Source organism: Lathyrus oleraceus, chromosome 3 (genome assembly GCF_024323335.1).
Source record: "Lathyrus oleraceus cultivar Zhongwan6 chromosome 3, CAAS_Psat_ZW6_1.0, whole genome shotgun sequence".
Lineage (NCBI taxonomy): Eukaryota > Viridiplantae > Streptophyta > Magnoliopsida > Fabales > Fabaceae > Lathyrus > Lathyrus oleraceus.
This window is the reverse complement of record NC_066581.1, coordinates 242,320,803-242,336,256: the sequence shown is the minus strand read 5'-3', so window position 1 is coordinate 242,336,256 and position 15,454 is coordinate 242,320,803. Positions and strand designations below refer to the sequence as shown.

The window sequence follows — 15,454 nt, the reverse complement described above, 5'->3', positions numbered from 1 at the left end:
CTCGATTTTCTGAAATTTACAACCAAATTATATATATATATATATATATATATATATATATAATATATATATATATATATATATATATATATATATATATATATATATATATATATATATCAGAAAAACAAAACATTATGAGTAAAAAAAGAAAACCTATAATCATTTGATATGATTAAAGTGTATTGAACTCCAAAATTTATTAGCTAAGTGATAAATCACTTCCATAACCTTTTAATTCTCTATATTATTAAAAAAATATAATCAAAATTAAAATCTTAAACGATGTTATATTATATAGTGTCAATATTTATACATCTCAATTACATATATTAAATTATTTAATTTTTTAAATAGTTTTTTTACTTAGATAATTTATATATCATAAACTTTGAATTTATCAACTAATTTCATAAACAAAGTATTTGACTAAAAAATATTAACTAAAGTAACTCAACTCACTTAAATAATTCAAGAGTTACATAATTTGATCCTTCATCTTCCTACGATCCTTGCAACTTAGACCTAAAATTATATTTCATGTGAAAATAATGTATAATTTATTGAAAAAAATTGATTCTTTATTTACGAAATTCACACACAGATTTTTGGACAAGTGATGAATCACTACACCAAGGTCATTATAATCGATCTATTTGATAATTAAAACTATTAATATTAATAAAGAAAACATAGATTTTATTCATTCACGAAACAAAATACATTATGATACAGAAGAAAATAAATCAAAGCAACAAAAGATAAATCAAACAATAAAGTGATCATGAAAACATGATGTCACAATACGTGTCAGATGCATATTGTTAAGATAGACACAAAATCTTAAAGTTTGAGATCCAAGTCGAGTTCCTCCGATGATGATTTAGTTGTTAATGATGAAGATACATTGGCCTCTGCTAGAAATTGAATTCCTCCAATAAAATCCCGAGTTTTCATTGGAAGATAATGAGAAATAAATTTAGCATCTGAGTTTCTTTTTGCATTCTCACCAGATGGAGGAGTTTGGTTAACTTGACTAGAAAGTATCAATTCTATAGTGTTTGGCCTTTGAGGAATTGACAATGCAAGCGTTTGATTTCTATTCAAAAAACTAGTCATCCCAATGTATGGTGGTGTGAGTGGTGGCTTTGGAACTTCCATAAAAAATGGAGGTGGCGAGAAATGTGTATTTGGCATATACATCCCTCCATAACCACCGGACGGAGAATCAAGTAAAGAAGGCATGACATTGTTCATTTGAGTGTCAACTGAGTGTTGCAAGTTGTCGCGAAAATAAGGATATCCTTGATAGTGAATAGGGTCCGAATAAGGAAAAGGGTGTGAAAAACTAGATCTATGATTTATGGTGAAATTCATTTCTTCCTCTTTTCTTTTCTGCTCAATTTTTTTGAAATCAAGTTCACGCTTATGAGCATTCTGGTGTCCCCCAAGAGCCTGTGAATTTGAAAATTTCTTATTACAAAACAGACAAGAAAATTCTTTCACTTCTTGTTTAGGTAAAAGTTCAGCAATAGTATTTTGCGATGAACTTGAATGTTCATCTTTCTGTAAGAGATTGGAAGTTAGCTTAGTGTTTCTCCTAAGTATTAGAGTAAATAAATCTTTAGATTGAAAGGATGGTGTTATTACCTTTGGTTCTTTATTCACTTTTGACTCCGCCACTTCTACCATTTTGCCCTTCTCAAAATCAACTTCAAAAAATGTTATTACATTCTTTGATTCTTTCCTTAGTGATGCCTCTGATTCTACAATCATTTTACGCTTTAACTTTTTGTCTTTAGTATTTCCGATAGAAATTCTTTCGAACATTTTTTCAAAATCACCAAATAAAAGATTTTGAACTTTTTAGTGAGTAGACAAGTTTTCATGGTTTGATAATTACTAGTAAAGAGTATTTATCCTTGGATAAACTACTTGAATGTTTATACAAGAAAAAACCATTAAACTAACTTATTCTATGGTCAACGAGAAAAAGAACTTTTAAGGAAAATATATTATGTATTACGGTCAAGTTTGAACCATCATTGAATTTTTTTTCTTTTTTAAATATGATATATATTTATTTTAGATCCATAAACTAAATAACAAATCAAATTGTAAATTTATAAGTGAAATACATAGAATTCAAATTTGAGACATAATAAAATATCCGATCTAACAAAGATATTATCGTTTGAATTATATTATATACTAAATATATATTTAATGAATGTTATATTATTAGAAAATTATTGTCAAAGTTAATTTAATTTTTTTTCAATAATTATATTAGTCTACGCACCCGGTAGTTTCTAAAACATTTTCTATAGAATAGACAGAAAATAAAACTATAATCTTAAATTAACTAAAGATATATAAATTTTACTATTATAAAAGAAGTGTCCTCTTATTTCTTGCTAGGATCAAGTTTATTAGAGTAAATGAAGCAGTGAACAATAACACAAACTTGATCTTTGTGCAATGCAATAAAAACATATTTACTGATGCTACTTTTGCATTTCTAAGCATTTTTTATTTGGATTGTGATCTACTGTATATTTTTAATTTTTACATGTTTTAGAAATAATTTGTTAGTCAATTCAGGGATAAGTAAAAGATAGTAAATCATTATTTAAAATTATTAATATACTCCTAAATTAAATATGAATTAGTATGCTACAATTTTAATTATCTTTTAATCTCTCAAATATGTTTATCTTCTAGAAAACTAGTTTCCTTTTACTGTGAAAATAGCCGTTAAAAAGTTCCTTATTTGGTATGTGTAGTCTCAAATAATATTAATAAGGTCTCATCTCATCAAATAGTTTTTTACTTTTACTAAAATTTCAGTTTGACTTTCTATTTGAGAAAGTTGAATTGAAATTCAAATTAAACTATTTAAAGAAAATTTGTATTTTAATTTAAAATAGATAACTTTTTCTATCAAATTAGATATTTATATTTTAAAATATTTGTGAATTGACCAAATTTTCATTTATCTATTTATTATTTTGAATAAAAAATGATGTTGCAACAATTGTTGTTTTAATTATTTTTATTTAAAGTTAAAATAATGATTATCAAATTGAGGATATGATAACGATAACTTAGTAGATATGGAGAGAGATAATAAATAGAGTTAAGTCTGATCCATACTCTCATTATTGAAACTAATAATACAAATATTGGGCGTGTTAAAAAAGTTACTAAAATATAAATTAAAATTAAGCTTTATGAATTTATTACAAAGAAAATAAAATAAAAGTTCAATTGGAGAATCATTAATGATACTCAGAACTCTGAGTCTTTAAGGATTTTAAATAAAAATAATTAATCTATTAATTTTTAATACATTAAATACATATATTTTTAAATCGAGTATTTTTGAAGGCCTCTTTAATATCATATTATATAACCCTTAATTATCCTTAGTGTAATTTTTATTTTCATTTTTAACAATCAAATTTATATTTTTAGTTTTTATTTATTTAAAAATATTAAATAAAAGGAACTATTTTTGAGTAATAGATGAATTAATATTTGAAAAATTATTTATTAGTCAAAACTAAAATATATATAAATATTTAAAAATAAATTATTTAGATAAAATTAAAGTCCCATCACCGGCAATCCCATGCCTCCTTCAAACAAAAAAAATCAATGTATATTATCAAGTTGTTATATTGTCCATTATATTTTTTCTTTCTAATTTATGTTTTAGATTTAAAAACAAAGTTATGAGAATAGAAAGTTAAAGACTTAAATATATTTTGGTCCCTTATGTAAGTAAGTGCTTTTTTATTTTTTGGTTTATTAATTTTAAAATGTAAACATATGTTAGTCCTTTTTCATTTTTAAACATGTGAGATCCTCGTCTGATATGTCGAACTAATATTATGGAGTTAAGTCAACTTTATAATATTATTATATTTTTTAGTTTTTTAAAATAATTAGTTTTCAAGTTTCTTTTTCTCATTTTAAAACTCATAAATATGTTAGTCCCTTTTCATATTTGCACATCTCACATTCTCATTTAATATTGTTGAACTAACACCATGGCGCCAAATCAGCTTTATAAAATTACTATATTTTTTAATTATTTTTACAATAAATTAGTTTTTAATTTTTTTATTCAACCATTTTAAAACGCAAAAATATATTAGTCTCTCTTCATTTTGCACATGTCACATTCTTATCTAATCCTGTCAAACTAACACCATGACGTTAAGTCGGTTTTATAATATTATTATATTTTTTATTCTTTATTTTAAAATAAATTAATATTTAATAATCTAAATTATATTTCTTAGAAATATTTTTTCTTATAATTTTTTTTTAAATTTTTTAGACCTAAGGCGCATTTATCTTCTCAACCCACTTAAGACACGAGTCTTTGTGTATGTGAGATTTATAACTATTAAAATTATTTATAACAAAATCGACGTAGAATTTCAATACATAAAAACCAAATCATGTTTAAAACCAATAAAAATTAGTAGTGACATAATACTCACGTGTTAACTTTCATGATGTTGCAAACATGAAGCTGAGATAAGGAGCTTCACACATTCTTCCTTAGAAACTCAGAAACTCGCACATTCTTTCTTAGGAGCTCAGAAACTCAGTGAACCATTTGAAATTCAAAGAAATTCATGTGACGTACAAAAAAATTAGTATAATTAGATAAAACTACATTATGAATTCGAAAGTCATTTTCAAACCAAGATCATACTTTCATACAAACTCTAGAACAATAATGAGAAATGTTTCTTTCTAATATAATATTCTTGACAACATCTATTAAATTTGTCAAATTCATGTTTCATTGCTCATGAATCATATCAATGTTATATAACTACCAAAAACGGTTATGAATTACATCTCTTTGTCAAGTTATATCTTGATAGTTTATATGTATTTGTCAAAATCATGTTATATAACCTCAATGTTATAATTACAAAATGCATTTGTGAAGTTATATAATATTTCATTGCTTAATCACATCAATGTTATATAATCTAAAAAGAAACAAGAAGAGAGAAAGAATATGATATCTTTGTCATTTTCTTTTATTTTGAGCTATGGTGATGTAACTCACAAAGTTGCAACATCTATATTATCTTCAACTATGGTGATGTAGCTCACCATTGCATACTCATTTTTGTGCATAATACTTATTCATTAAATTGATTTGCAAATTTTCATTCTTGTGTTAGAATAACGATGCAATAGGTTATATAAACAAGGATTAGAGACAAGTCAAAATCACACATGGCCATGTAAAGTCTCTTAAATCATTCATAGTGACACATTTAAAACACAAGAAAATGTCTGTCATGGAACAACTTTTTTGCACTATACTTTTTACTATTGAAATTCACATGCACTACTAACAAAACATTTTTCATAACAAAATATTACTATGGCTACTTAACCAACTGAAGTAATATATGTTTGTCTCTATTGGGATTTCACAATAACGAAATCGGAGACTGAAGATGAGCCTCTCACAAAGAAAAAGCAAAACACAGAGCCGCCACCGGGTTTTATTTATTCCTATAAGAAGGAAAGAAAAAATAGTCGATAAAACCCTCAAAGAAGAGATGCGCACTGGTAGCGCAAAAAGGAATAAGGAATCGGTCTCGCAATCGAGACTTGAGTTTGGAACTCAGTTACGCAAGTGGAAGATATTAGCACCCCTCACGTCCATGGTAGCCATTTGGGTTGTTTATGTATGCGGGTATTTATCTCATTTATTGTTTTATTTTTAAAATGTGTGTAAAAAGAGTGATGATACTCTGGGGTTTTTTGTTATTGTGGTCGCCAAGGATTGTGGCCCTTGTGCCTACGTATCACTCATCAGGTGATGAAGAATCAGAGCTCCGTAGTTCGGAGTAGAAAATGTTTGTGTATTGGTTGATTTTACCTTTGAGAAAAGGGTTTTCGGAGTGGTGTCCTAAGACCCAAAAATAAGGTTTGATGGATTGTGTTGATTTTACCTTGAAAAAGGGTTTATGAAAATAGTTTGTGATTAGATTGCACTAAAGTCTATGGGTGGAGGTGAAACTTCTAGATAATAAGTCAAGCGTCTTGCATCCAAAATAATTAGAGTATGAGTAGGAATGCTCCATTATTATTCATTCTCCACCACTTAAGGCTCGTGACGCACAATACTAATCAAAGTTTTATTGTGTTTTGAATTTGATTATAAAAATGCCAATTGAAGTTGAATTAATGGTTTCTTTTATTTGATTATGAAATTGGGTAATGCAACATGCATGCAAAATAACCAACAAGAAAATAAAGGGTGTCATTGTAAGGTAGCCCAAGAGAAATCCTTGTGTGTGCATAAGTGACATAAGCTAAATAAAAGATAATGGTCTTACAAACATGCCCCTCTAGTGTGGTGCCATGATGTTATTCTTACAACTGGTATGTAAGTACTGATGGAATCCAAAGTTCATAAAGTATCACAAAGATAATGGAAAAGACCTCAAAGCAAAGGTCCTAGGATGAGATCCTCTAAGTCCAAGTGGATTAAGTGAAATGGATTGTTTTTGGTCTTATAATTTTATCATATTTTTGTTGTTTTTAAATGTAATGATAACAATAGAGTAAAGATAAATCATAAAGTCTTATACAATGATGATAATGATGAAGAGTACTTAAATGTAAATGATATAAAAGTAAATAACCAAAAAGTAAAGGACAAAGTAACAAGGATAATAGCAATAACAAAAGGTTAGTGATAATCAAAGTTAGGTTAAGTTGGGGTTATGAACAATGGACCAACACTTGAGGATTATCTATCCTTAGGTCAATAAATTGAAAATATGGTGCATCGGAGGATAACTTATCACTGATGCAAATTATTGAAGATGATAAATGAATCAACTTACCATAGATTTGTACAAATGAAATTTGTACAACCCCGAGTCCATCTATCAATAGATTGACAAAAGGAAGACTATGAAAAACTCAAGGTTGGAAGCTTAATGATTAATTAAGTTATTAAGTTAGAAAGTTATAAGATCAAGGTATAATATCAACAAGGTAATAAGGGTTAATGTATGATATAAAGAAGTAATTATAAGAGGTTAGTGGGTTATTATAATCAAAAGAAATGACATTGTATCATACAAAATCACAAGTTAACAAACACAAAGCTTCATCTACATGTCAAATGATCCAAGTTGGTAGAAATAAGGGAAACCTATCCATGATTCAAAGTACTGTAGCGGGGTATTCGTTACCATTAGAGATATTGACTAAATCCAAGGTAAACCATATAAGTCGAGTCGCCACCGCACTTCTATTTATCCAAAGGAATGGTTAGAAAGCGAACAAAAACCTAAAAGTTTTATCGAATCAAAAACTAGTAAAAATATCAGAGATCGGGGTAAGGGGGTTGGTTATGCAATGGGAAGGTTTTAAGCACCCAAAACATCCTAGGTATTCCTAAGGAGCCCTTTTCATACTTGTTGTAAGGTTGGTATTTTATGAAAATTTATTTGTGCAAACATGATTGAAGAGATGAGAAGAAAATATACAAGTTATTTATATTTTGTGTTTGGATGGATGAACCCATTGCCTATGTACCATCTTAAAAAAGATTAGGATCAAAACCTCGTAGTTCGGGGTAAAAATCTAAAAACAAGTTGGTGAATTGATTAGTCCAAAAGCCTTAAGGTCTTTTGTTATCCAAGGGAGAAAACTCAACCCAAAATCACAAATCCACCATGTGAGGATAGCTTCAACATGCTAGTGAGGGGTTAACCCTATAATAAGCATGGAAGACTCATTGTCCATCACTAAGGATATAGGTGAAAATTACATCTACCTCAAGGATAACTCAAACCTAATAGCTAAAGGTTATGAAAAATTTGATTAAGAAAGTGGCCATTGAAACCACAAAAGTATTTGAATGAGTTACATTTACCAATGAAAAGTATGTACAAAATATGGTCAAAGTTGACTTAGGAGTTCAATTCAAAATAAGTGTTATGAAAAGAAAGTTTGAAAATCAAAAGCATAAGGCTTAGGTTTCTAATGTTTGAAAAGAAGTGTTAAATGTTTGCACAAAAGTTTTGGCTTGGGTTAGAGTGGAGGGAAAAAGAAGAATGGCTAAGGTCCTAATCATACAAGAGATAAGGGATAAGAAACAAGACCACAAATGGAGTTCCTCTCTTCAGATCATATCGATGATCCAAGTAGCTCCCATCCTTTGGAATATGCAAGCATAATGATAGTAAGCTCAAACAACAATCAAACAAGCCTCTTAAGAGATCCTCAATGCATCTTGTATCTTTCACTTTAGATGAACATGGCAATGGTTCTTCAATTTGAGCTCTCATAGAATTCCCTAGCACAAAAGCACACACATCAAAAGTTCCATGAAGTAAATCAAGAATGGACAAGAGTGAGTTTAGAGGTTTTTGTCCTTCTAATCCTTCTTCAACATTAAGGTCCTTTTACTCCAATTTGCATAGGGAGAGTCCTAGAAACTAAGTCCATTTGTCCATTTCTTTGCATTTGGTCCACAACAATCAAAACAAAACACAAGCACAATAATATATACACAATTATGTGCTCAAGTGAGCAAAAGGCAAATTGCATTAACATAAACATGTGCTCAAGTGAGCAAAGGGGGAAAAGCAAATGAAGAATATGGACAAGAATAGTAAATTGCATAAATGTAAAGTGCAAGAATTAAATGTTAATGGTTAATGGTTAATATTAGTAGTTAGTGTGCCATAAGGCAAATTTAGCGCTATGTTAAGCAATCGTAATTGGACTTATGTAGAAGTCACAACTATCTGAGGCCGGTCAATAATAATGTAGGCAACAACACAAGTTAGAGGTCTTGATTAGTGAATCAAACTCCAACAACTTGCCATGCCAAAAAGAAGACGAGAAATGATCTTGTATTGGTTTAAGTCCTTTGCGTGATTTAGAAAGCAATATATCCTTAATGCAAAGCCATTCACTTGATCAATTGATCAAGATGAATTAGATTTGAATCAAGGAAGATTAAACCTTCCTAATCAATGCTAACCATCAACCTTTAACTCATTGATCAAAAAAAAGAAAAGAAGAAAAGAAAAAGATGGATAATGGAAATGAAGAAAAATAAAGTGCATTAAGTGAAATGGAATGTACCAATCCACAAATGTTAACCAAAGATAGAGAAGATCAAGGTCAAACCATAAAAAACAGAAGTGAGATGAAGATTGGAAGTCAAGAAATAAACAAAACATTTTTGGCATTTTTAATATTTGAAAATAAACTTGAATTAATATATTAAAGAAAGGTCAAACTTCAAATTCACTTCAAATCAACTTTGAAAAGTCCAAGTGAATTATCCCAAGTTCAACAAGGTCAAACAAAGTTTGACAAAAAATTTCAGCATTTTTAAAAATCAGAAACTATTTTTAATCAATTAAAAATGAAGAAAAATATCCTAATTGAAAATCATAAACTATTTTTAATCAATTAAAAAAAAAGAAAAAGCACGAGCGCTTGGATCTGAGCTCATTAATTGAGCTGGCAGATCCAAGGATCCACAAGCGCGCGCCTAGTGTAGTCCACAGTCAATGCAACCACATGGATACCAAGAAAAAGTCATAACAATGGAGCATGGAGATTAAATCTGGAAAATGCATGGTGTGGCTCAGATTGGATCTGGCAAACAGATGGTGGCCAACGCCACCGTCTTCTTCGGTGAGCTCCAGTGGAGACAAAAAAATACAGAGTTTCAAATGTTAACTAAAATGCACGATCCAAGCACCATTCGAAAGGTGAAGTGATGTACATCACTCCTATGTCACTCAATTCCACTCTAGATTCCTATTAAGAGAGAAATCAGAGATTGAAGTTTGGTGGTGTTCAACTGAACTTACTCGATTCCTACAATTAAACGCACAATAATGATGCCTCTATAGAGAGGACTTCAGACAACACAAGATCAAGGCAAATGGAGCAAAGTATAATGAGATTTGAAGAAAATTTTAGTCGAGCAAAACCTTTGGATTGTGAAGAATTGAGTCACTCTCTTTGGTTCCTTTTGCAAACAGAAGCTTCAATGGATCAAATGATGAAGGTCAAGGAACTTTAGATCTTAAAATTCAACCAAATGCAATTGAATTTCAGATCTAAAAATTTGGAGAAAAATGGAGTTTTTTCCTTTAGGTATAGCTAGGGATTCAATCTTGCAGCACTTCAGGCACCTTCAGATTACCTTTCAAGTGAAGCAATGCGTTCTATTTATAGCTGGAGCTCAAGGAGAGTGTGATGAAAACCGTGTGCATGAGAATTGGGTCCTCCATGCATGGGCCTGTAAATGTGCATGTGAGGCCCAAAATCAAATGGTTTTGCATGCTGAACTCAAATGAATCAACTTTGGACGTGTAAATTGAAAGGCATTGGCTTGTGCATGAAGATTCATCATGAAATGCATAAATGGTCACAAAACTTCAAGTCTTCGAAAATCCCTTTTTGCAAAATGGAAAAATAGGCATGTGGGTAATGGTTGGAAAGGTCTTGACATAAGGAACAAATGTTATGTTGGACAAAAACTCATTTGGAGTGTGGAATTTTATGAAAACAGGCCATGAAGTTCAATGTACAAAATATGCCTTTGAGAATTTTGTCAAAATGAACCACCTTCAAGCCCTTCTGTTTTGATGATGCAAGCTTCAAATGGAAAATCCTACAACATCAAGGTTATAGATCTTTTTAATACAATCAATTTGGACTTAAAGTTTGCATCATTTGGATTTTTGATGAAGAAGTTATGAGCACTCGAAGTTGGACTTTTTCACATTTCAATGCATTTGGTCCAAAGTGACCTATAATGTTTTGCATTATCACATGTATTTCTTTTGGTATTATGAAATTTTGTCCAACATAACATTTGAAGTAGACATCTTAATATTTCCAATTCATTAAGTCTCTCATAAAAATCATGAAAAATGAATGAGTTATGTCCTTGGGAAGTTGACCCAAAATTAGGGTTTCAGTCAAAATGACCTATAATGTCTTGGAATGGATGATGACCTTCCAAGCTTCAAATCAAATTTTGATGAACATGAAAGTTTTTAATTTTTTCCTTAAGAACATTGTTTCCCTTGGGGTCATCTCCATTTGACCAACACATAAAACGTTAGGTCTCAGTGCATTTCAAGATAGTCAGATGAATTGACTGATCAACTTCTCAAGTCCACAACTCATACCTTGATGAATTGATGATTGAGGGCACTCAAATAAGTTCAAATATGCATGAAATGATGAACTATAGAACTTCCCTTGATTGTATTTGACCATGGGTTGAGGTTGCTTCAAGAGCAAGGCACAGTTGATGAACAGATGAATTAGGGTTTCCTTGGGAAACAAACCTCAAACCCCTTGACTTGATTTGATCCAAAATGATGAATTGAGATACTTGGGAGGAATATTTGATGTATGAGAGCTTTGGGAACCATTACCATGCTTGCTTTCATCTTCTCTTGATCATATCATTGCACAAAGGATCTCCTAGAAGCTTTTAGACCTTGTGATTGCTCAAGCTACAAACAAGAAATGTTAGTGACATATTTTTGTGCTTTTGGTTAATAAATAAAATGAGAAAAGCAATGATATACAATTAAAGCATGCTTGGTGATCTCGAACCACTCACAAGAGAGATCTTACCCAAAGGGAATGAGCCAAGATGCTTATGATCCTTGAGGCAATGTAAATGAAATGTTATGATGCCGTGAGGGATCTTAGGGCCAAAATTAGGGTCTTACAGATGCCCCTATTTAAGGTCATTCTAGCCGGAGAAGTGAAAGTTAAAATCTTCGTCTCGACGGGGTAGAATGGGCTTAAATAATAACAAAGAGACGAATTTTGGTTCCTAAGAGACCTCATGATGCAAATGTATGTATGCAAAAGGTAATACCCTGTGGGGATATGTGTCCACAAAGAAGAAAAGAAATCCGGAGAAACTGACAATCCATATGAGTAATTTACTCCATGGGACAGAGACTCTGGGACTCTTATGGGGATAGAAAAGGAGATAAATTGCGTGAGCCGGTCACAACTTAGAACTTGCTGAGACATAAGAGAGATTCCATGAAAATAAATCAATGGAAGGACCTGAGCTGACTCAAAGGCGCATGTATTAGGGAATATGCCAATATAGCGGGATTATCCATAAAGGATACTTCGGATGAAAAATCCGGACTCAGATGGGGAGAATCCACTAAGGGATCTCGCTGGGGAACATCCAAACAGGACTCCTCTGAGGAAACACCGGGATGAGGTATTACCGGTTACTGGGTAATAAGCTCAAAGAGACATGTGGTCCGAACACCGGTATAAGGGTGAGGGAACAACATGCTCGGGGAGAATGAATATCTAAGACCGGCATACGGGTGAGAGATATCAAACATCCGAAATCATCTGAGGAAAACCTAAAAAGGTATATTTCAACTCAGGAAAATATGACTCCACAGGGGACAAAGGTCATAATAGGGAGCAAAGAGGAAGGAACACCAGGGATACCGGTTACTGGGCATATAATAGGTGACCGACCAAGGTGTGAATTGGGGAATATTCCCAAGACACTCATCATCCAAAAGAGGGCTAAAAGCAAACTCGACTACAGGATGGACATTCGTTTCCACAAAGGGAAAGCGAATCTTACTCGACTGGGGAAGAATAAAGACTTCGACCAAAGAGTGCATGAGATATATTATCTATTACCGTTAGAACGTAGATAACATACTTGCATGGAAGATTACCCCCAACCGGTTACTGGGTTAATAAAGGATAGATCGTCCGAAAGAAAAGGGGCATCAAGATACCAAATACTAGGTATATAAAGATGACCAAATCGAAGGGAGAAACGATCATTACCGACAAACGGAAAATGAAAGATGACATGCTAGGGGTACATTGACAAAGGCAATGATCCGGGAGATATACTCAAAAAGGGTGAAGGACTATCAATACCGAATATTGGATAATGATAACCGTCAAGGAGGGGATTACATCTACCAGATACTGGATAGAAAACCACGGAAAAGTAACCGTCATCGGTTAACTTTGTAAGGGGATAAAAAATAGGGTTTACAACTACTAGTGTGAGGGTAGAAAACCACAGACTCCGTCGTGGAAAAGATGGATAATTACTGGTTACTGAGCAATCATTCATCCAACCTACGGGGAGATGCAAGGATATCTTCAGAAGCCAAATCTAGGAACAAGCTAGAGATGCACGATGAAACAAGACTCATCCCTATGAGGCTATAACTCAATGGGGGATTCCATCCCAATATATGTGTTGGGAGGAAAAAGAAACAACCATCATCCACGAGGACATAACTCGGTGGGGAATGTAGAAGAAAGGATAAACACTTTCTGCTTATGGGGCTGACTTCATGGGGAGATCAGACACAAACATTTTGCTTGGGGAATATATTACCGACTAACAGTAGATAATAAACAAAGATATATGGCAAAGGATGCAACATGAATATCTGAATGTTAAAATTATGCATATATGCATGGTTTATGTATGATGAATGCTAACAGAACAGACATATCTAACACGAATAGGCTCAACGAACGATAAAAAACCATCCAGTACTACATCTCAAGAGAGAAAGCCAGGCCTAGTGGGGAACATCCCATCTGCCGGGGATCAGGGGTACCAGGAAACAAAGACTTCTGCAGGGGAGTGAACATCAACCATTCCAACTGGGAACAGGATCACAACACAGATAAGCTCCGCTGGGGAAGCCACTCCACCGGGGAAATTATCATAGGAGGGGGTGGATCTCTGGTGAACAACCGTCAATCAGAAACTTCCAAAGATCACCCAAATACTACCCTAACCACGAGATCACATCCGCTGAAGAGGAAAGAGGGCTGAATACCTTTACCAAACACTCTGCTCGGGAGAAAAACCACAAACAGACTCTGCAGGAAGAGGATACGAACATGCCAAGAATATGAACAAATGTCTTACCCTATTGAGAATCATACCATCTTTGGGAGAGCACTGAAGACATCCCTAATATCCTTTTTGTCATTGTGAATGTTCACTTTGTTTAAAAACAAGTTATGAAAAAATTTAATTATTTAAAACAATGATATTTCTCAATTAAAACATGCAAAATATTTGTTGAATGAAGAAAACAAATAAGAGTGCAAATAATTGGATAAAGGCTCAAATTTATTTGATGGAATGGTAGTTTGCAAATGGCAAAACTCCATAGATCTTTACAAATTTGAAACTGGTGATATATATTGGAAAAAGGGCTACATTGAACATAATGACCATTTCTCCACCAGTTCTGAATCCGGTGTATTTGAAGCTCTAGTTGATGATGATTGAGCGAGAATCTCTGACAGATGACAGTTTGTAGAACAAAGTCTTGTCAGGATGCAGTTACTTGCCAAATTCCTAATTTTTGCCTAGATTGCCCCAGGGTGAGGTACTCAATCTAGCGGGATACATATTCATTTTTTATGTCTCTAACTTTTTCCTGGATCGCCCTTTCGGGTTTTCAATCCACCGAGACACTCATTTTTGCCTAAGCCACCCTTTCGAGTTTTCAACTTAGCGAGCTATTCTATTTTTATTTTTAGGCGAAGTATTTCTTGACTGCATATGAATTCACAGGACGAGTGAAATCCTCCCCATCCATAGTTGTAAGTATCAAAGCACCGCCTGAAAAGGCTCTCTTAACAACGTATGGACCTTCGTAGTTTGGAGTCCACTTTCCCCTGGAATCGGGCGCGAAAGACAAGACTTTCTTGAGCACAAGATCACCTTCTCGGAACACACGAGGCTTGACCTTCTTATCAAAGGCTTTCTTCATCCTTTGCTGATATAATTGACCATGGCACATGGCAGTCAATCTCTTCTCTTCAATTAAATTCGGTTGGTCATAACGACTCTGAACCCATTCAGCATCAGTCAACTTGGCTTCCATCAAAACTCTCATTGATAGGATCTCCACCTCTACTGGGAGTACAACCTCCATGCCGTAAACAAGAGAGAAAGGGGTTGCCCCTGTTGAAGTGCGGACAGACGTACGATATCCATACAAAGAAAATGGCAGCATCTCATGCCAATCTTTGTACGTGACAACCATCTTCTGGATAATCTTCTTGATATTCTTATTAGCAGCTTCAACAACTCCATTCATCTTGGGTCTGTAAGGAGAAGAATTATGATGTGCTATCTTGAACTCGCTACACAACTCCTTCATCATCTTGTTGTTCAAGTTAGATCCATTATCAGTAATGATCTTATCTGGCACACCATAACGGCATATGAGTTGATTTTTGATAAACTTCACAACCACCTGCCTGGTCACATTTGCATATGATGCCGCTTCAACCCATTTGGTGAAGTAATCAATTGCTACGAGAATAAATCTGTGACCGTTGGACGCTTTTGGCT

General features: G+C 32.7%; 1 protein-coding gene across 1 annotated transcript; it reads right to left on the bottom strand.

Moving 5' to 3' along the window:
• Window positions 1-843: 843 nt before the first annotated feature.
• On the bottom strand, window positions 844-1,830 carry LOC127130657 (zinc finger protein GIS). The gene has a single exon (XM_051059628.1). The coding sequence runs from the start codon at window positions 1,828-1,830 to the stop codon at window positions 844-846; it is 987 nt and encodes a 328-aa protein (XP_050915585.1).
• Between the last annotated feature and the right edge of the window lie 13,624 nt (window positions 1,831-15,454).